Here is a 21658-nt window from a genome sequence, read left to right on the forward strand (position 1 = left end):
GAAAGTATAGTAGTACCAACACTCTTATATGGGTGTGAAGCTTGGGTGGTAAATGCAGCAGCGAGGAGACAGTTGGAGGCAGTGGAGATGTCCTGTTTAAGGGCAATGTGTGGTGTAAATATTATGCAGAAAATTCGGAGTGTGGAAATTAGGAGAAGGTGTGGAGTTAATAAAAGTATTAGTCAGAGGGCAGAAGAGGGGTTGTTGAGGTGGTTTGGTCATTTAGAGAGAATGGATCAAAGTAGAATGACATGGAAAGCATATAAATCTATAGGGGAAGGAAGGCGGGGTAGGGGTCGTCCTCGAAAGGGTTGGAGAGAGGGGGTAAAGGAGGTTTTGTGGGTAAGGGGCTTGGACTTCCAGCAAGCGTGCGTGAGCGTGTTAGATAGGAGTGAATGGAGACGAATGGTACTTGGGACCTGACGATCTGTTGGAGTGTGAGCAGGGTAATATTTAGTGATGGGATTCAGGGAAACCGGTTATTTTCATATAGTCGGACTTGAGTCCTGGAAATGGGAAGTACAATGCCTGCACTTTAAAGGAGGGGTTTGGGATATTGGCAGCTTGGAGGGATATGTTGTGTATCTTTATATGTGTATGCTTCTAGACTGTTGTATTCTGAGCACCTCTGCAAAAACAGTGATAATGTGCGAGTGTGGTGAAAGTGTTGAATGATGATGAAAGTATTTTCTTTTTGGGGATTTTCTTTCTTTTTTGGGTCACCCTGCCTCGGTGGGAGACGGCCGACTTGTTTAAAAAAAAAAAAAAAAAAAAAAAAAAAAAAAAAAATTAAGAAGCATCTTTCCATCATACATTGCCCAAGTTTCAATAAGATAGTCCAACAAACAAACGAGATCCAATTCCCTAGATCAAGAGTAAGAGCCCTTCACCAGTGTCAGGGAAACTTTCTTGAGGTCTGCTCGCTTATGGAAATTTCGCTTGTGCATGGAAGCAAAAAATCAACCCATTGACTGTTCGTACAGTGGACCCCTGCCTTACAAACGCATCGTGTTACATTAAATCCGCCATACGAAGCATTTGAACGCAAAAATTTTGCCTCGCCTCGCGATAAAAAACTCGCCTTACATGATTTGTCTGGGACACGTCCCACGTGTGGCCTCAGCGCCAGTGTTTACAAGCCAGCAAGTGCAGTCGCATCTACGCATACATTTGGTACATTTCACATTATCCCAGTGTTTTTAGTGCTTGTAACTGCAAAATAATATAGGTAGTAGATTGGCAGACAGCAACCGCCCAGGGAGGTACTACCGTCCTGCCAAGTGAATGTAATGCGAAAGCCTGTAATTGTTTTACATGATGGTAGGATTGCTGGTGTCCATTTTTCTGTCTCATAAATATGCAAGGTTTCAGGTACGTCTTGCTACTTCTACTTACACTTAGGTCACACTACACATACATGTACAGGCATATATATGTACAGGCATATATATATACACACATCCCTCTGGGTTTTCTTGTATTTTCTTTCTAGTTCTTATTCTTGTTTATTTCCTCTTATCTCCATGGGGAAGTGGAATAGAATTCTTCCTCCGTAAGCCATGCGTGTTGTAAGAGGCGACTAAAATGCCGGGAGCAAGGGGCTAGTAACCTCTTCTCCTGTATATATTACTAAATGTAAAAGGAGAAACTTTCGTTTTTCCTTTTGGGCCACCCTGCCTTGGTGGGATACGGCCGATGTGTTGAAAGAAAGAAAGAACTGCAAAATAAGTCGCCATGGACCCCAAGAAAGCTTCTAGTGCCATCCCTGTGGTAAAAAGGGGCAAGAATTAGTATGGAATTGAAAAAAGAGATTAAGGAAATGCATGCAAAGTGGGTTGAACTGCAAACCTTTATGGATGAAAATCACCCTGACACAGCTACTACAAGCCGTGTTGCCAACCTGTACAATGACAATGTTATGGCCCATTTTAGGAAAGTCTTAAAGGAACAGGAGGTACAGAGCTCTATGGACAGATTTGTTGTGCGACAGAGGTCCAGTGACTCTCAAGCTGGTCCTAGTGGCATTAAAAGAAGAAGGGAAGTAACCTCGGAAAAGGACTTGCTACCTCAAGTCCTAATGGAAGGGGATTTCCCTTCTAAACAATAACTTCCACACTCTCCCCTCCTCCCATCCCATCAATCATCACCAGATCTTCAATAAAGTTAAGTGTCATGTATTCTATTCTTAGTAGAGTAGTAATTGTGCATGTCTTCTTCAGTTTGTGTGTATTAAAATTAATATTTCATGTGGTAAAAAAAGTTTTTTTTTATACTTTGGGGTGTCAGGAACGGATTAATTTGATTTCCATTATTTCTTATGGGGAAAATTAATTCGGCTAACGATAATTTTGGCTTACGATGAGCTCTCAGGAACGGATTAATATCGTAAGGCGGGGGTCCACTGTATCTGGAAAAACTCACACGTGGATGCACTCGCAAATAGAGGTTCCACTGTAAATAATTACACACTTATCATTTCTCCAACAACTTTACCACCACCTGGTGCATATGTACAAAATAATTTAATACTAAGGTTACTGTGGATAACAAATAAGAATACCCCTTCACATACTTTCTGTCATGGAGAGAAACTATGAGCTGGCGTAAACAGTTGCGTCTGCGGTGTTGGTCGGGACAGGCTAGTAGAGCAGTGAATGCTTCATCATGATGATGCAGCTCCAGATGATGCTTGAACACAACAGAGTAGAGGGCAGACATTGATGGATGGTCGGAGGAAGCCATGGCAACTCCCTCTTGGGCCACCTGTAATGCTAGAGCTGGCTGCCCACTCTGCTCCAGCAGACGGATCACACGTAGACAATACATTACACGCAGTTGGTCTGGCGGAGTCTCTGGTCCTCCGCCTGCAACTTTCACACCAAGGAAATCTTCGGTGATGACACCTTCAAGTGCAGACAGCAGGAGACGTGCGGCCTTGATGGCTTCTCCTTGGTTGAGGAGAGCTACACCCAACAAAAACTTCCTAGAGCAGCTGTTCCATTCACACCAAGGTTGTAGCAGCCTAACATACTCTTGAACAGTTCCATGTTGTCCTCCCCATACAAGCCACTCCACCAGTATCAGGCAGCGACTAATGGGCCATGCTAACTGGGCCACAGTCATGGCCAGTGGCATCAAAAGTTGGGCCCACCCACCACTTGGGTGACCACTGCCGGTGTCATCTAAAGATGGTCCCACCAGGGCACGAGACTGATCTCCACCACTGCTCATGAAGAACTGCTCCAACACAGTGGCAGGGCGGCCTGCACTGGGCAGAGCATGTACCATGCCCGGACAGCTGCCCAGGGATAATGCTGCTAGTTGACGTTTTCCAGCCTCCAACGTGGCCTGACTGGGTTGAATGGCTGCTGCTGTTGATACATGCAAGAGAGCAAAATATGCCTGAGTAAGGAGGGCAGTCTTTGGCAGCAGTGTAGAGCGCAGCTGAGCAGCTGCATCAGGAGTGAGCCGACACTTGTGTCCCAAGTGCAATGCTACCTGCTGTAGAAGCAGCAAATCTCTACATAACTCTAGTCTAACTTTTGCTACTTGGGCTACTACTGCACCAATGATGGCTGCACCTGCACGCCCAGATAGAGCCCCAGACAAGCTTCCTGATGATTTGATGCCATTTTCTAGAGTTAGGGCATCTGGCATTCCCATGTCCAATTGCAATGCATGAAGATAAGCCCGCAGACCAGCCACCAGGCCAGATACACTAGCCAACTTTTTACCCAAGTCTGATGAGAGCTTAGCACTGTCAGCCAAGAGTGACGCAGTTATGGAGGCTGCAACTTGGTCTGGAGGCTGTAGATGATGAAGATCAAGAGTGAATGCTGATGCCACTTCCAGTGGGATAGCCTCCCTCACCAAGTGCAGAGGTTTGGCCAGTGCCACAACAGCAGCACTCACAACGGCATCTTCACTCAGTACTCCGTCAAGGCTGGCTGCACTCAAGGTATCAACTGGTCCCAGGGCAACAACTTCAAGAGCATCCATGGGCCGCACCCATGACACTACTTGTTTTCTGACCACACCAACCAACCAGTCACTACCAACTCCAACAATGCCCACTGGCTTGTGTCCAACCTGATGGAAATGAAAGGAATATAGATTAACGGAAATATATAAAAATCAGTTACAGAGTTTAGCACAGAGTGCTAAACTATCCATTCTACACAGTGGCAATGTATACAGCCTCTCCTCACTTAACAATGGAGTTCCGTTCCTGAGATGGCATTGTTGAACGAATTTGTTGCGAAGTGAGGCGGATAATACAATGGTAGTGAGTCTGTGTCAACCATCTTTGATATTGTTTTAATGTCACTTTTGCATCATTTATAACATTTCTGGTACATTTTTCAAAGCTTATACAGTATTTCAATATACAGTAATATATACTGAAATATATACTGAATATATAGTAATATATACTGAAGGAGGGGTGTTAATGTTGCAGTTTAAAAACTGTAGTGTAAAGCACCCTTCTGGCAAGACAGTGATGGAGTGAATGATGGTGAAAGTTTTTCTTTTTCGGGCCACCCTGCCTTGGTGGGAATCGGCCAGTGTGATAATAAAAAAAAATATACTGAAATAAACAGAACAGAGGAAATTAGCTCTAATATACAGTGGACCCCCGGTTAACGATTTTAATCCGTGCAAGAGGGCTCATCGTTATGCGAAATAATCGTTATGCGAATTAATTTTCCCCATAAGAAATAATGGAAATAAAATTAATCCGTGCAAGACGCCCAAAAGTATGAAAAAAAATTTTTTTTACCACATGAAATGTTAATTTTAATACACACAAACTGAAAAAGGCATGCACAATTACATGACACTTACTTTTATTGAAGATCTGGTGATGATTGATGGGATGGGAGGAGGGGAGAGCATTATCTTCTTACTGTTTAGAAGGGGAATCCCCTTCCATTAGGACTTGAGGTAGCAAGTCCTTTTCTGGGGTTACTTCCCTTCTTCTTTTAATGCCACTAGGACCAGCTTCAGAGTCACTGGACCTCTGTCGCACAACAAATCTGTCCATAGAGCTCTGTACCTCCCGTTTCTTCAAGACTTTCCTAAAATGGGCCATAACATTGTCATTGAAATAGTCACAAGCACGGCTTGCAACAGCTGTGTCAGGGTGATTTTCATCTATAAAGGTTTGCAGTTCAAACCACTCTGCACACATTTCCTTAATCTTTGAAGTAGGCACAATGGATTCCACAACTGGCATAGGCTTCTCAGGGTTAGCCCCAAACCCTTCAAAATCTTTCTTAATTTCCATACTAATTCTCACCCTTTTTACCACAGGGTTGGCACTAGAAGCTTTCTTGGGGCCCATGGTCACTTATTTTCCAGAAACACCACCGAAAACACTGTAATAATACGAAATATTCCGAGTGTATGCTTGGATGTTACCGCGGAGGCTGGCTGGTAAACAATGGGACGGCCGGCACATGTGAGGGCACATTGGACGCGTCTCGGACGAAAATCGGTATGCGGGTTTTTAATCGGTATGCGGGGCAAAAATTTTGCGATAAAAGTAATCGTTATGCGGAAAAATCGCTATGCGATGCCATCGTTATGCGGGGGTCCACTGTACATTATTTAGGTACGAATACTGGTCAGAGAGCCTGTCGTAAGTCTGAGGCGTCGGTAAACGAGTACATCGCTAAGTGAGGAGAGGCTGTATTATTATATAAACAAGATGCACATTAACACTTGTAAAGATACATTTAGATGATATTCTTTGCAATTTTGTGACAACTACGGGAATATCACTTAAAAGGGGTATGTGTATTGTGGCTTGTGGTTAAAGTGGCAACACTCGGCTCTCATCTGAGGGACCCGGGTTCAGTCCCTGCATGAATGGAACCCTTGGACATGTTTCCTTACACCAGTTGCCCCTGTTCACCTAGCAGTAAGCAGGTACATCTGGCTATTAGCTAGCTGTTATGAGTCACATCCCTTGGAAAAGGTCAGTATATAAGTATATCTTAGAAAATGATAGTTTTTGAAATGGGCAGAGAAATCATAATAGCTCTTGGTCTGTATATGAAAAAAGGGCAAAATATTAGAAAACAATATAAATAAAGATGTACCAACAGCGAGAATTAAGTGTAAAAAAAAAAAAAAAGCAGTGCCAAAAGTACTCTTGAGAAGATATTTCTTAAATAAAATGGAATGCAGCTAGAATGGTTGACAGGTGGAATGTTACAGAAGCCATTATATTTGCTACAACCAATGAAAACATTAAAAATAATACCAATAAACCTCTGTCTTCAGGAGGGCACTTAATCAGTTCCTCGAGAGTTCTGATCAACCAAGCTGCAGTGTTTATGTTCGAATAAAAGTTGTTAGCTCCAATAGCTTGATTGATCAGGTTAACAACTAGAAGGTTTGGTCCGGAACGAGACTGTGCCAGTGTCGACTTGCAAAAGCCTCAACAAGCACTCGACCTGAACCTAGAAGACAGTCCTGTCCCAGCACATTTCCATGCACTGGCTGCATCCAGAAACTTACGGTATGTCATAGCCGTCAGGATATCACTTTGGACTTAGCAGATACAAGTGCACCCTAGTGCAGGAATGCCAAGTCACCTTTCACCAGCTCCAGCTTCATCCTGAGTAACCACACACCTGCTACAGTGCCATGCTATGGTTATACGAGCTACAACAATGAAAGATGAGTTTTTTAGTGTGGTTCAGTGTGTTACTGTTTCACGTGTGTCCACGCAGTCTAGGGCAACCAGCGTAGGTAGGAAGCCCCTATACCCTGGGCACACACTCACCTCCATCCATACTCACACACACTGCTCAACTATGAAGCTTTCTGTGGTCTTGGAAGTGCCTAGCCCCTAAACTAGCCACCAAGCCTCTGTCCAAGCCAGCCCTCTTAGCCATGCCCCACAGCATGCTGACACCACTATGCAACATAAGACCCAAGTGCTTAACCTTAAGCCAGGTACTGAGTGCTTAACCCTAAGCCAGGTACTGAGTGCTTAACCCTAAGCCAGGTTGCGAGTGCTAAGCCCTAAGCCACACTCCAGCCAAGAGGTCCACACCATGTCACCTCAAAACAAAATAGCATGATGTCACACCATGATGCTACACGTTTCATCACACAAGTTTGTCATATGTTGCTGCAGCCTATAACTATTCTGATCTCAGTATATTCTCCAGTTTTGTGACTGTTCATTTTTTTTGTTTTTCTTTTTAATTCCCTTTGAGAAGATTTTGTTGAAAAGTCTTTTTTTCTTTCTTTTTTTTTTTACAACACTGGCTAGCCTGCAGCCATGTTAACCAACCTGTCAGACATCTAGACCCTCAGCAGTGTCTCAGGTAGTTCCCTGGTGGTACAGTGAAGGATCACCATTCTGTTTTAGGCTCAGGGAAAGAAAATGTCAGCCAAGTTCCTTGAAGTCGATGATACTGCCTTCACCAGTGACCTCCTTGTTGGTTTCAAAACCATGGCAGACCTCAAGATTTATTTTGACCCAGCTGACTAGAAAGTGAATTCTGATGGTGACAAATGTTCCATTTTGGGGAATGCATATAAGATTCTCTCTTTGCCATTCAGTTTCTGAGTATGACCAATGTCTGAAAACCTTTGAAATAGAGGGTTTCTGTAGCAGCAGAATCTCCAAGCAGTTGGATTCTTGCCCAGACTAAACCAACAAAAGAGAACTTTTTGCTCACCCCTTGACTGACAGAGCACAGTTATGAGTAGGAAGCAGTCTGGGGATGCTCAGTCTAACCTCTGCTCTACCTCTGGCTCTGGTCATGATGATGATAATGAAGCTGCAGGAGGATCCCTGATAGCAGGTGACTATCTGACTCATCTCATGGCTTCTGTTAGCAAAGTTACAGCCTATACAAAGAATGACATCATTTTGTTGGCTAACTCACTCATTCCATTTATGGTGTTAGCGAACCAAACTTTTGAAGGAAACCATGTGCCTGCTTACATCAATGCATGCAGAGTCAAGGGTGTGTTCCTAGAACCATCCTTGCACACTGTATGATGTGGTAAGCTACAAGTCCTTATCACAAATGCTCATGGTAGAGATTTTACCCTGAGGAAGACCACACTGGTAGACCCTGTCAGATTTACTCTCCTCATAAGAGTCAAAGGCAAAGTGTCTGTAGACCAGTTTGTGGGTGCACTCCTCCGAGGAGAATCTTCTATTAAATCTTCCATAACAGTGTTAATTCTGCAGATGAAAAGGTTACTAAATCCATTTATTTACCTGCTTACCATTTACCACATGCAGTCTTCGCTGAGTGCTCCATTACAGAATTACTGACAGTGCTACTTCTTGGAATGCTCCACTTATTCTTGTTCGAAGAAGGATGGGACATGGCACCCTGTAATTGATACAGGAAACTAAACTCCTGTACAATCCCAGACCATTTCCCATTGACAGTTATCAATGATCTATTGCAGAACATTGGTAATAAATTTTTTAACAGGCACTTCTACAAGGTTTATGGCAGATTCCTCTTGATGACCAGACTAAGAAATTTATGGCATTCCCTAAGCAAAACTGGTCACTATCAGTTCAAAAGAATGCCATTTAGGTTCAGGAGCAGCCCAATAATAGTCATTTGATGACAATTTTTTCCTACCTTCCTGGGTTACTACCCTTATGGTTTACCTAAACGGCCTCACTGTATCAGGATATACCTTCGCATCTCATAAAAACCTGAGCAGGTATTGGTTAAATTACCCGAGGTTAAACTCAAGTCAAGCTTTCCGAATGCCAATTTCTCAGGAAAGAGAAGGTTTTTGGGTCACTACATGACCCAGAAATCTCTTTTCAAACTCTGCCATTCATAAAGTTTTTAGACTAATGACGACACATGAAATTTGCTCCTTCATAGCTGGATTCTACCGAGCTTTCATTGTCAGTTTCTTCGCCATTGCTACACCACTGGCTCAGTTTCTTTAGAAGGATGTTCCCTTAGAGTGGACCTGCAACCAGAAAAGGGCCTCTGTCATCCTTAGGAACATATTAACATCAGCCCCTATTCTCAAATTCTTGTTGCAGAAGTCCAATGGTAAGCAACAGTCAATGGATTATGCTAGTCAAGTTCTTACCAAAGCCGAGAGAAACTACTCAGCAACAGTGCTCAAGGTCTTAGCCAGTGTCTGAGCCTTGAGTTATTTCCAAGACATTATTTACCAATATTCCATTAAGATTTACATTGTGGTCTCTCACTGTCAACGACTATAATCCAGAAATTCTTCATGTTCGTGGTAAGCAGATGTCGTTGCTGATGCTCTGTCGAGACATATTGCTTTTGATAGCTGTGACAACTCCTAAGTTGAGGATCTAGAGACAGCCCAATGCTGAGACCCTGTCTGGTCACCTGTTCCCTATTTCCTGACCAAAGAGGAGTCTGACCTGCAGGTCAAACTGCCTGTACTGGTGAGGAACTTGATTGTCAACCAAGTAACATTGTGCTGAGTGACTAGACTAGCAGATTCTGGCAGAACCATCCACCAGTTGGTGATTCCAAAGTCCATGGTAGCACCAACCCTGAAGTTCATCCATGATGTCCCAGGTGCAGCACATCCAAGTAAAGATTGCAGTATTAGACAGGTAAAAATGAAACACTTTTGTCCTAAGATGGCAATGGAAATTGTGGAGCACTGTCTGCCTCCAACACAAAAGTACCATCACTAGTCCTAACCCTATTCTCAAGTATCATGTTACAAAAGAGCCCTTTGAGAGAACTTCTGTCAAATTGTTTATGAATTTCTTGACATTGGAGAAAGGTAACAAACATTTGCTTGTACATGTAATGGTCATTAACTAAGAGCTTGTACCTATTCCTGATAAAATAGCCAAGACAGTTGCAAATACTTTCAGAGATTATATTATCCACCATCATACTTGCTCATGTGTCCTCATGTCAGACAACAAGTTGGAGTTCATTGATGCCACAATGCAGGATCTTTGATGTAAGTTTAACATAGACCAAGCTCCTGTAGCTGCATGCCATCCCGTGATCAACAGCCTTGCTGAACGCAGGAATCGCAAAATCCTAGAGGTGCTCTGAGTGACTATCCATCCAATGTGTACCACATGGGATGATGCCATTCCAAATGTAGAGTACCTAAACTCTTCGTACAACAGCTTGATTGGAGAGAGACCTCACTCTGCACTGTATGGTTATGACAATCATCTACCATTCAAAATTGTTTGCTCTGCTTCACCTGTATGATCCTGATAATTTCAGTGCCACCAAGATGTGAACCTTTAAGCTCATCTTTCAAAGAGTACAGGAAAATCTTAAGGCAACAGATAAGCTTACTGCTACTCATAATACTGAAAAGAGTCAAATTGTACCAGGATGCAAAGTCATGTTGCAAAATCCCACTGAAGACCCTGGTATGTGGAAGGAAGTTCCCAAATTCATCATTCCTTACAGTGTCCTCAGACAGCTTCACGGCAACAAGTTCAAGGTGAAGGAGATTGCCGGTTGAGAGATTTATCAAAGAAGTTCACTTGACCACATGAAGTACATTGACAACGTTCAAGCCGAGGCTGAACTGGAGGAATGAGTTGTGAAAGTGCAATCAGACTGACATTAGCGACACACTATTACAGGTTGTTGGTGGTGGTTACTGTTATTGGTAGATGTTTGTGGTGGTGTTTTGCGGTGGAGGCAGTGGCAGCTCACAGTGATGGTTCGTGGTGCCTGGCATTGGCAGGAAAAAAAAAATGTAATATTAGTTAAGAAATAGTAGTAGTAATAGTGGAGGTAGTCCATAAGAACAGGGGAACAGAGCAGCACTGCAGGAAAGCTACTGGCCCACAGGGATACAACAAAATCCTCTGCAAGACAAAACCCCCATATGACAGAATCCACCTAGGCAGAATACAAGAAAGGAAATGAAAATACCTATGCTGGACTACTACCACCACTGCTATTACCTTTCCCCACTCCGTCATATATATTTTATTCCCTTCCTTTTTTGCTTCTGTATGATTGTCAATGGGCCTCGTCAGACCACAACATGGTTGTAAATTTCAAGTCTCCTAAGTATGGGTTATTTGTGTATTGTTCCAGCTCCAGTATTTGCAACTTTTCATTGTTTCAGGTACCCAACTAAATACCGAATTATAAATTTTTTTTGTAAGTTTACACAGATAATAAGGGCAGTGTAGAGAGTGACCTGCTGGTACTGAAGAGTGTGGGAGTAGAATGTGGCCCAAGCTTCCAGAGTAATCTGTGTAATCTCCTCGTCAGAAAGGTTGGCACTGAGGCGGGCCTCCACCTGATCCCTGAGTGCTGCTTCCACTTCCTCTTGCAGCCTCCACATTCCCCTTTCTGCCAAGCTGGAGAAGTCAACACTACGCCGATAAATCTGAAAGACGAACGAGAAAGGTTATTTTCATATTCATTGAGAGCAAACACACTGGCTGGTTTACCCAAGCTAACACTGAAACCTTTCTTGTAAAATAGACATGTATACTATTCGTTAATACTGTTCTCCCTAGCTACACTTGTGCAGCAGCTGGATTTGATCTGCTGTCTTCTTCATCTCCACAATGGCCTCCCTTCTAGGTAGGTGCCCTGAAGTTGATGAAGGGGTCTGGTCCAAGGAATTGGAGTTAATTTCACCTTCCACAGATCAAACCAAATTACCTGCCTCCTTCCCATTCCTACAATGCTGTACAGTCCTAACAGACTTAGAACTTCTACATAAATACTGTAATCATAACAGTCCAGACAGTATGATGGTAAAATCCCCTTCTACAGGGAAGTTCGTATTTGACATAACATCATGCTCTAGAGGAGAATTTATTTACTTATTTATTATTAATTTGGATGATACATAGATGTACAAAGAAATACAATGGTTAAGTGAACATGCCAAAAGACACTTGTATGCAGAGCATTATGGGCAGGCTTAAAATTAACTTAAGACTAGCTAAGCAATGATATATTCAGTGGTAAAAATTACATTAAACAAATAACAATTAAGCACAAATGAGTATTTCAAAGACAGATCATATGGTCATTTGATGAGTTACTGTGCATTCAAGAGAATGGAGTATTCTATTAGGTAACGTAATTAAAAAAAAACAAAGTTTGATAGGGTCACAGGTTATAATTTATGAGATGCAGTTATGTAGTATTTATTTAGTTGTGGGTAAGTAAGTGGTTTTTAAGAAGAGACTTGAATTTATAAACAGTGTTTCTTTTATGTTCACACGTAATAAATTCCAGATTTTTGGGCCTTTTATGTGCATTGAGTTTTTGCATAGTGTGAGATGGACACGAGGAACATCAAATAGTGATCTGTGCCTTGTGTTATGGTCATGTGTTCTGTTGAGGTTGGTAAGGAGACGTTTGAGGGGAGGGTTTATATCCGAGTTAAGTGTTCTATGTATGTAGTAGCAACAATAATAAGTATGGATGTTTTGTATGGTGAGTAGGTTTTGAGTTTTGAATTTTGGTGGAGTGTGCTGTCTGTAGTGGGAATTTATCATCATTCTGACTGCAGCCTTTTGTTGGGTAATTAATGGTCTGAGATGGTTTATTGTTGTTGAGCCCCATGCACAAATTCCATAGGTGAGATAGGGGTAAATAATTGAGTGATATAGGGCCAGGAGGGCTGACCGTGGAACTTAGTACTGTATCATCGATAGTACGCCTACGGTCTTGGAAATTTTCTTGGAAATTTGTTGTACAGCAGGGCCCCGCTTTACGGCGTTTCACTTTACGGCGTTCCGCTAATACAGTCATTTCAAATTATGACCAAAACTCGCTATACGGCTCCCCCACCTGACTTTCTAATACGGTCACCGCGCCCCACCTTGTTTGTTTACATTCTTCGTGAGCTCAGTAAGCACTAAGTCTCTCCATTTTGTCTGGAAACTCCAAAATTTCAAATGCTTATGTATACCTGTACTTAAATAAACTTACATACTGTGCTGGCATGCAGGTACACATTAAAATCAGTAAGAGTGTCTTATGTCTCCAGACGTCATATTAGTAATGATAATAATAATCATCGAGTCTCATTTAAATGTCGTATATTACGTTAAATACACATTTTCATTAATCCATCTATGATATTTTTTCAAAATTATATAATAAACACGACACATAACATAAAAAGATGATAAATACACCCCACAATAGAATAAATAAACATAAATATGAGATGTGGTAGCAGACGACTTGCACAAGTGACGCCATATTAGAAATGCTAATAATAATAATAATAATAATAATAATAATAATCACCGAGTCTCATTAAATGTTGTATATTACGTTAATATACACATTTTCATTAATCCATCCATGATATTTTTTTCAAAATTATATAATAAGCACGATACATAACATAAAAAGATGATAAATACACCCTACAATAGAATAAATAAACATGAATATGAGATATGGTGGCCAGATAACTTGTACAAGTGATGCCAAGAATAACATTTTCTCTAATCTAACATAAGATAAAATGTGTTACTGAGGGTAACTGTAGAAAATTATTCCTTTCGTATGTATGTAAGTAAGTTTATTCAGGTATACACAAATACAGTTACATAGATTATCATACATAACAACATGTGTAGAGAACCTAGGATAACCCAAAAAAGTCAGAGTGACTTATTTCCATTGCCTTCACTCAGAGCATCATTTCTTCTCAAAATGATGTTACATGAGAATGGGAGTGTTCTTCTTTATTTATTCTACCATATCAATGTAGAGACAACCTGTACACAATGTAACTTGTACACAAACCAGACGTGTACACTTCGTTTACAAAACTTACCTTCGCCTGGTTTGTTTACATAACTCTGCGCCTGTCCTCTCTCATGCACTCATTCTTTCTCTCTCTCATTTATTCGTTTTATCTCATTTACTTACTCCTGACCCTACATTAAGCCTACAAATATTTTAAGGTAAGTAATGAGTGAACTGTATATACATTTTATCGCTCTGGGATGCTTAAATGTAATAGAATATTATGTGTAGGTGGGTTGGCCTGGTATGGTAGCCCGGCTGACTACCATACATACCACACTTGATTTCTTACAATAAATGCTACTTGTCTCACCCTAGATTAAGACTATAAATATTTTAAGGTAAGTAATAAGTGCATTATGTGTGTATTGTACTTTTTTATTGTTTTCTGATGCCTGGTTCTATTGCTAACTTAATATATGTTAGTGTAAACTTGTTATCTAGTGTTTGTATGCATTTGTAAGGAGAAAAAAAGGGTGTTCCACTTTACGGCGGTTTCCGCTTTATGGCGGTAGCCTGGAACCTAACCAGCCGTATAAGTGGGGCCCTCCTGTACATGTGTTTGAAATTTGAGCCTATTATCAAGGAGGATTCCTAAGAATTTTCCCTCTGTGAGCTTTGTGAGAGGTGATCCATTTATCATTATGTTAAGAGGGACATATGTAGTTCTGTTTCCAAACAGAATGAAGTAGGTTTTATCAATGTTGAGAGTAAGTTTGTTAGTCATCATCCAGGTAGATATTTTCTGTAATTCGGTATTTACAGTATTGGCTAACATGACTGGGCTTGGGTGAGAGAAGACGTATGTCATGTCATCTGCAAATAGTGTGGGTTTGAGTAGTTGCGATGCATTTGGTAGGTCGTTTATGTAAATGAGAAAGAGAAGAGGGTTAAGGACACTTCCCTGTGGGACACCAACTGTAATTGGCTGTGTGAAAGAGTTTGTTCCATTTGTGTACACATACTGGCTTCTGTTGCTGAGGTATGACTGTAGGTAGTTGAGGGAGTGCCCTCTTATACCATAGTGTGACAATTTTACGTGGAGCAAATCATGGTCAACTGTACCAAAAGCTTTACGTAAATCATTGAAGATCCCTAGTGGGACATCTTTTTTCTCAAGTGCAGTGTATATTTGTGTAAGCATGTGTATAATAGCATCATTCGTATTTTTATTAGGCCTGAACCCAAACTGACAGGGGTTGAGTATGTTGTGGGAGATGAGGTAGGAATAGATTCGCTTATGAATTAATTTTTCAAAGATTTTAAAGAGAGGGTGTAAGATGGATATTGGTCTATAGTTATTCAAATCTGTTTGGTCTCCTCCTTTATGTATCGGGGATGACCCCTCGCTATTTTGAGAACTGTAGGGAAGGTAGAGGATTTGTTAAAGAGTGTTGCAATGATTGGCAACAGCACTTGCAAAGCTTTTTTGTATATAAAGGGAGGTAAGATATTTAAATCTCCTGTCTTGTTTTTTAGTGTGATGATAATAAGGGAGACTTCTGTTGGGTTAGTCAGAGCTAGGAACAGTGTGTTCGGGTAGTTGCCAGTGAGGTAGTCATTGGGTGAGGTATTTGAGCTTGGGATTTTATGGGCAAGGTTTTTTCCTATGGTGGAGAAGAAAATATTGAGTCGGTTTGCCGTTTCAGTTGGTAGGAGTTTAGGTTCATCTGGTTTTGTTTGCTCAATTGCACTATTTCCTGATATGTTTTCTGTTCCTAGAATTTCTGATAGGGTTTTCCCTGGTATTTTTTATATCACATTTTAAGTTGGATAATCTGTTCTCATAATACAATTTTTTAGCCCTTCTTATCAGGCTAGTTAGGATTGACGAGTAACATTTTGTTTGGTCTCTGGTTATGTGACCCAGTCTGTACTGTTTTTCGTATACGTGCTTTGTATTTATGGATTTGAGGATGCTTGAGGTAGAATCCCATTCTACGTAGTTGATGTATGAAACTGTATTCTATGGGAATGTTTGGAATATTTTCATTAATTTTTTTTTTTTAACAAACTGGCTGTATCCCATCGAGACAGGGTGACCTAAAAAGAAAGACAAAAGGTTTTCTTTTTAAATTTAGTAATGTATACAGGAGAAGGGGTTACTAGCCCCTTGCTCCCGGCATTTTAGTCGTCTCTTACGACACATATGGCATACAGAGGAAGAATTTTTTCTATTTCCCCAAGGAGATAAGAGGAAATAAACAAAAACAAGAACTAGCAAGAAAATAGAAGAAAACCCAGAGGGGTGTGTGTATATATATGCTTGTACATGAATGTGTAGCGTTACCTAAGTGTAAGTAGAAATAGCAAAATGCATCTGAAATCTTGAAGGTTTATGACACAAAAAAAGGACACCAGCAATCCTACCATCATGTAAAACAATTACAGGTTTCTGTTTTATACTCACCTGGCAGGATGGTAGTACCTCCCTGGGCAGTTGCTGTCTACCAACCTACTACCAAGTATTTTTAATATTTTTTTTTTTTTAACAAGTCGGCCATCTCCCACCGAGGCAGGGTGACCCAAAAAGAAAGAAAATCCCCAAAAAGAAAATACTTTCATCATCATTCAACACTTTCACCTCACTCACACATAATCACTGTTTTTGCAGAGGTGCTCAGAACACAACAGTTTAGAAGCATATACGTATAAAGATACACGACATATCCCTCCAAACTGATAATATCCCGAACCCCTCCTTTAGAGTGCTTGAATTCTACTTCCCATTTCCAGGACTCGAGTCCGGCTGTATAAAAATAACCGGTATCCCTGAATCCCTTCACTAAATATTACCCTGCTCACACTACAACAGATCGTCAGGTCCCAAATACCATTCATCTCCATTCACTCCTATCAAACACACTCATGCATGCTTGCTGGAAGTCCAAGCCCCTCGCCCACAAAACCTCCCTTACCCCTTCCTTCCGTTTTCAAAGACAACCACTCTCCATGTCATTCTACTTTGATCCATTCTCTCTAAATGACCAAACCACCTCAACAACCCCTCTTCAGCCCTCTGACTAATACTTTTATTAACTCCACACCGAATTTTCTGCATAATATTTACACCACACATTGCCCTTAGACAGGACATCTCCACTGCTTCCAATTGCCTCCTCACTGCTGCATTCACAACCCAAGCTTCACACCCATGTAAGAGTGTTGGTACTACTATACTTTCATACACTCCCTTCTTTGCCTCCATAGGTAACATTTTTTTGTCTCCACATATACCTCAACGCACCACTCACCTTTTTTCCCTCATCAATTCTATGATTAACCTCATCCTTCATGAATCCATCTGCCGACACGTCAACTCCCAAGTATCTGAAAACATTGACTTCTTCCATACTCCTCCTCCCCAATTTGATATCCAATTTTTCTATATCTAAATCATTTGATACCCTCATCACCTTACTCTTTTCTATGTTCACTTTCAACTTTCTACCTTTACACACACTCCCAAACTCATCCACTAACTATTGCAATTTTTCTTTAGAATCTCCCATAAGCACAGGATCATCAGCAAAAAGTAACTGTGTCAACTCCCATTTTGCATTTGATTCCCCATAATTTAATCCCACTCCTCTCCCGAACACCCTAGCATTTACTTCTTTTACAACCCCATCTATAAATATATTAAACAACCATGGTGACAGTACACATCCCTGTCTAAGACCTACTTTTACCGAGAAATAGTCTCCCTCTCGTCTACACACCCTAACCTGAGCCTCACTATCCTCATAAAAAATCTTTACAGCATTTAGTAACTTACCACCTTACTGCCACATTGCTCCCCTATTCACTATTATATGCCTTTTCTAAATCCATAAATGCAATAAAAACTTCCCTACCTTTATCTAAATACTGTTCACATATATGCTTCACTGTAAACACTTGATCTACACATCCCCTACCCACTCTAAAACCTCCTTGCTCATCCACAATCCTACATTCTGTCTTACCTCTAATTCTTTCAATTATAACCCTACCGTACACTTTTCCTGGTATACTCAGTAAACTTACTCCTCTATAATTTTTACAATCTCTTTTGTCCCCCTTCCCTTTATATAAAGGGACTCTACATACTCTCTGCCAATCCTTAGGTACCTTCACCTCTTATTTATTAAACAAAAATACCAACCACTCCAACACTATATCCCCCCCCTGCTTCTTACATTTCTGTCATGATCCCATCAGTTCCAGCTGCTTTACCCCCTTTCATTCTATGTAATGCCTCATGCACCTCCCCCACACTCACATCCTGCTCTTCTTCACTGACAAATCCATTCGTTCCCTAGGCTTTCTTAACTTGTATAACTCACTCCAATTTTTTTTCTTATTTTCATTAAAATTTCTTGACAGTGCCTCTCCCACTCTATCATCTGCTCTCCTTTTGCACTCTCTCACCACTCTCTTTACCTTTCTTTTACTCTCCATATACTCTGCTCTTCTTATAACACTTCTGCTTTGTAAAATCCTCTCATAAGCTACCTTCTTCTCTTTTATCACACCCTTTACTTCATCATTCCACCAATCACTCCTCTTTCCTCCTGCACCCACCTTCCTATAACCACAAACTTCTGCCCCACATTCTAATACTGCATTTTTAAAACTATTCCAACCCTCTTCAACCCCCCCCCCCCCACTACTCATACTTGCACCAGCCCACCTTTCTGCCAATAGTTGCTTATATCTCACCCAAACTTCCTCCTCCCTTAGTTTATACACTTTCACCTCCCTCTTACTTCTCTTTGTCATTTTCCTCTTGTCCCATCTACCTCTTACTCTAACTGTAGCTACAACTAAATAATGATCCAATATATCAGTTGCCCCTCTATAAACATGTATATTATGGAGCCTACCCATCAGCCTTTTATCCACCAATACATAATCTAAAAAACTACTTTCATTCCATGCTACATCATACCTTGTATATTTACTTACCTTATTTTTCAGAAAATATGTATTATTACCAAACCTCTTTCTTAACATAGCTCAATTAAAGGCTCCCCATTTTCATTTAACCCTGGCACCCCAAATTTACCTACTACTCCCTCCACAACATTTTTACCCACTTTAGCATTGAAATCCCCAACCACAAGTGCTCTCACACTTGGTTCAAAACTCCCCATGCATTCACTCAACATTTCCTAAAATCTCTCTCTCTCCTCTACACTTCTCTCTTCTCCAGGCGCATATACGCTTACTATAACCCACTTTTCACATCCAATCTTTATTTTACTCCACATAATCCTTGAATTAATACATTTATAGTCCCTATTTTCCTGCCATAGCTTATCCTTCAACATTATTGCTACTCCTTTAGCTCTAGCTCTATTTGAAACCCCTGACCTAATCCCACTTATTCCTCTCCACTGAAACTCTCCCACCCCCTTCAGCTTTTCTTTACAATCTCCCATAAGCACAGTATCATCAGCAAAAAGTAACTGTGTCAATTCCATTTTGTATTTGATTACCCATAATTTAATCCCACCCCTCTCCCCAACACCCAAGCATTACACATCCCTAAGACCCACCTTTACCGGGAAGTAGTCTCCCTCTCTTCTACACACCCTAACCTGAGCCTCACTATCCTCATAAAAACCCTTTACAGCATTTAATAACTTACAACCTCTTCCATATACTTGCAACATCTGCCACATTGCTCCCCTATCCACTCTATCATATGCCTTTTCTAAATCCATAAATACAATGAAAACTTCCCTATGTTTATCTAAATACTGTTCTCATATATGCTTCAATGTAAACACTTGATCTACACATCCCCTACCCACTCGAAACCCTCCTTGCTCATCCGCAATCCTATCTTCTGTCTTGCCTATAAATCTTTCAATAATAACCCTACCATACACTTTTCCTAGTATACTCAGTAAACTTATTCCTCTATAATTTTTACAATCTCTTTTGTCCCCCTTTCCTTTTTATTTTTTTTTTTTTTTATTAACACATCAACTGATTCCCACCAATGCAGGGTGGCCCGAAAAAGAAAAACTTTCATCATTCACTCCATCACTATCTTGCCAAAGGAGTACTTTACACTACAGTTATAAAACTGCAACATTAACACCCCTCCTTCAGAGTGTAGACACTATACTTCCCATCTCCTGGACTCAAGTCCGGCCTGCCGGTTTCCCTGAATCCCTTCATAAATGTTACTTTGCTCACACTCCAACAGCATGTCAAGTATTAAAAGCCATGTCTCCATTCACTCCTACCAGATACGCTCACACACGCTTGCTGGAAGTAAAAGCCCCTCACACACAAAACCTCCTTTACCCCTTCATTCCAATCCTTCGTAGGCCAACCCCTACCCAGCCTTCCCTCCACTACAGATTTATACACTCGCGAAATCATTCAGTTTTGTTCCATTCTCTCTACATGTCCGAACCACCTAAACAACCCCTCCTCAGTCCTCTGGATAACAGTTTTGGTAATCTTACACCTTCTCCTAATTTCCAAACTATGAATTCTCTGCATTATATTCACACCACACATTGCCCTCAGTCATGACATCTCCACTGCCTCCAGCCTCCTCCTCGTTGCAACATTCATCACCCATGCTTCACACCCATACAAGAGTGTTGGTACAACTATACTCTCATACATTCCCCTCTTTGCTTCCACGGACAAAGTTCTTTGTCTCCGCAGACTCATAAGTGCACCACTCACCCTTTTCCCCTCACCAATTCTATGATTCACCTCATCCTTCATAGACCCATCTGCTAACACATCCACTTCTAAATATCTGAATGAATTCACCTCCTCCATACTCTCTCCCTCCAATCTGACATCCAATCTTTCGTTACCTAATCTTTTTGTTATTCTCATAACCTTACTCTTTCTTATATTCAATTTTAATTTTCTTCTTTTACATACCTTACCAAATTCATCCACCAACCTCTGCAACTTCTCTTCAGAATCCCCCAAAAGCAGTGTCATCAGCAAAGAGCAACTGTGACAACTCCCACTTTGTGTTTGATTCTTTATCTTTTAATTTCACACCTCTTGCCAGGACCCTCACATTCACTTCTCTTACAACCCCATCTATAAATATATTGAACCACTGTGACATCGCACATCCTTGTCTAACGCCTACTTTGTACTGGGAAATAATCTCCCTCTCTCCTACATACTCTAACCTGAGCCACATTATCCTTGTAAAAACTCTTCACTGCTTTCAGTAACTTACCTCCAATACCATCCACCTACAACATCTTCCACATTGCCCCCCTATCCACCTTGTCATACACCTTTTCCAAATCCATAAAGGCCACAAAAACCTCTTTACCCCTATCTAAATACAGTTCACCTAAATGTTTCACTGTAAACAATTCGTATACACACCTCCTACCTTTCCTAAAGCCTCCTTGTTCATCTGCTATCCTACTTGCCATCTTACTCTTAATTCTTTCAGTAATAACTTTATCATACACTTTACCAGGTATACTCAATAGCACCAACCACTCCAAAACTCTCCTGTTTTTAACATTTCTATCTTTATCCCATCAATCCCAGCTGCCTCACCTCCTTTCATTCTACCCACTGTCTCACAACCTTACCCCCACACTCACAACTGGCTCTTCCTCACTCCTACAAGATGTTATTCCTCCTTGCCCTGTACACAACATCACAGCTTCCCTATCTTCATCAACATTTAACAATTCCTCAAGATATTCCCTCCATCTTCCTGATACCTCTAACTCTCCATTTAACCCTTTGACTGTCGAAAGGCCCAATCCTGAAGTGTCTCCTGGTATCGCAAAATATTCGAAAAAAAAATTATTTTTTCTTATGAAAATGTTAAGATTATTTTTCTGATTGTTTTATTATTATTTTTTTTTATTTTTATTATT

At 40.9% G+C, this 21658-nt stretch overlaps 1 protein-coding gene across 3 annotated transcripts in view; it reads right to left on the reverse strand.

Moving 5' to 3' along the window:
• Nup160 (nuclear pore complex protein Nup160) overlaps positions 1 to 21658 on the reverse strand; it is a 418270-nt gene that overhangs the window by 172199 nt on the left and 224413 nt on the right. For all 3 annotated transcript variants that reach the window (XM_070084997.1, XM_070084995.1, XM_070084996.1), the window contains exons 11-12: positions 11188 to 11379; positions 2573 to 4089 (exon numbers count right to left, since the gene is read on the reverse strand). In XM_070084997.1, the coding sequence (XP_069941098.1) occupies positions 2573 to 4089; positions 11188 to 11379 (1709 nt within the window). The remainder of the gene's footprint in view (positions 1 to 2572; positions 4090 to 11187; positions 11380 to 21658) is intronic.

Source organism: Cherax quadricarinatus, chromosome 14 (genome assembly GCF_038502225.1).
Source record: "Cherax quadricarinatus isolate ZL_2023a chromosome 14, ASM3850222v1, whole genome shotgun sequence".
Lineage (NCBI taxonomy): Eukaryota > Metazoa > Arthropoda > Malacostraca > Decapoda > Parastacidae > Cherax > Cherax quadricarinatus.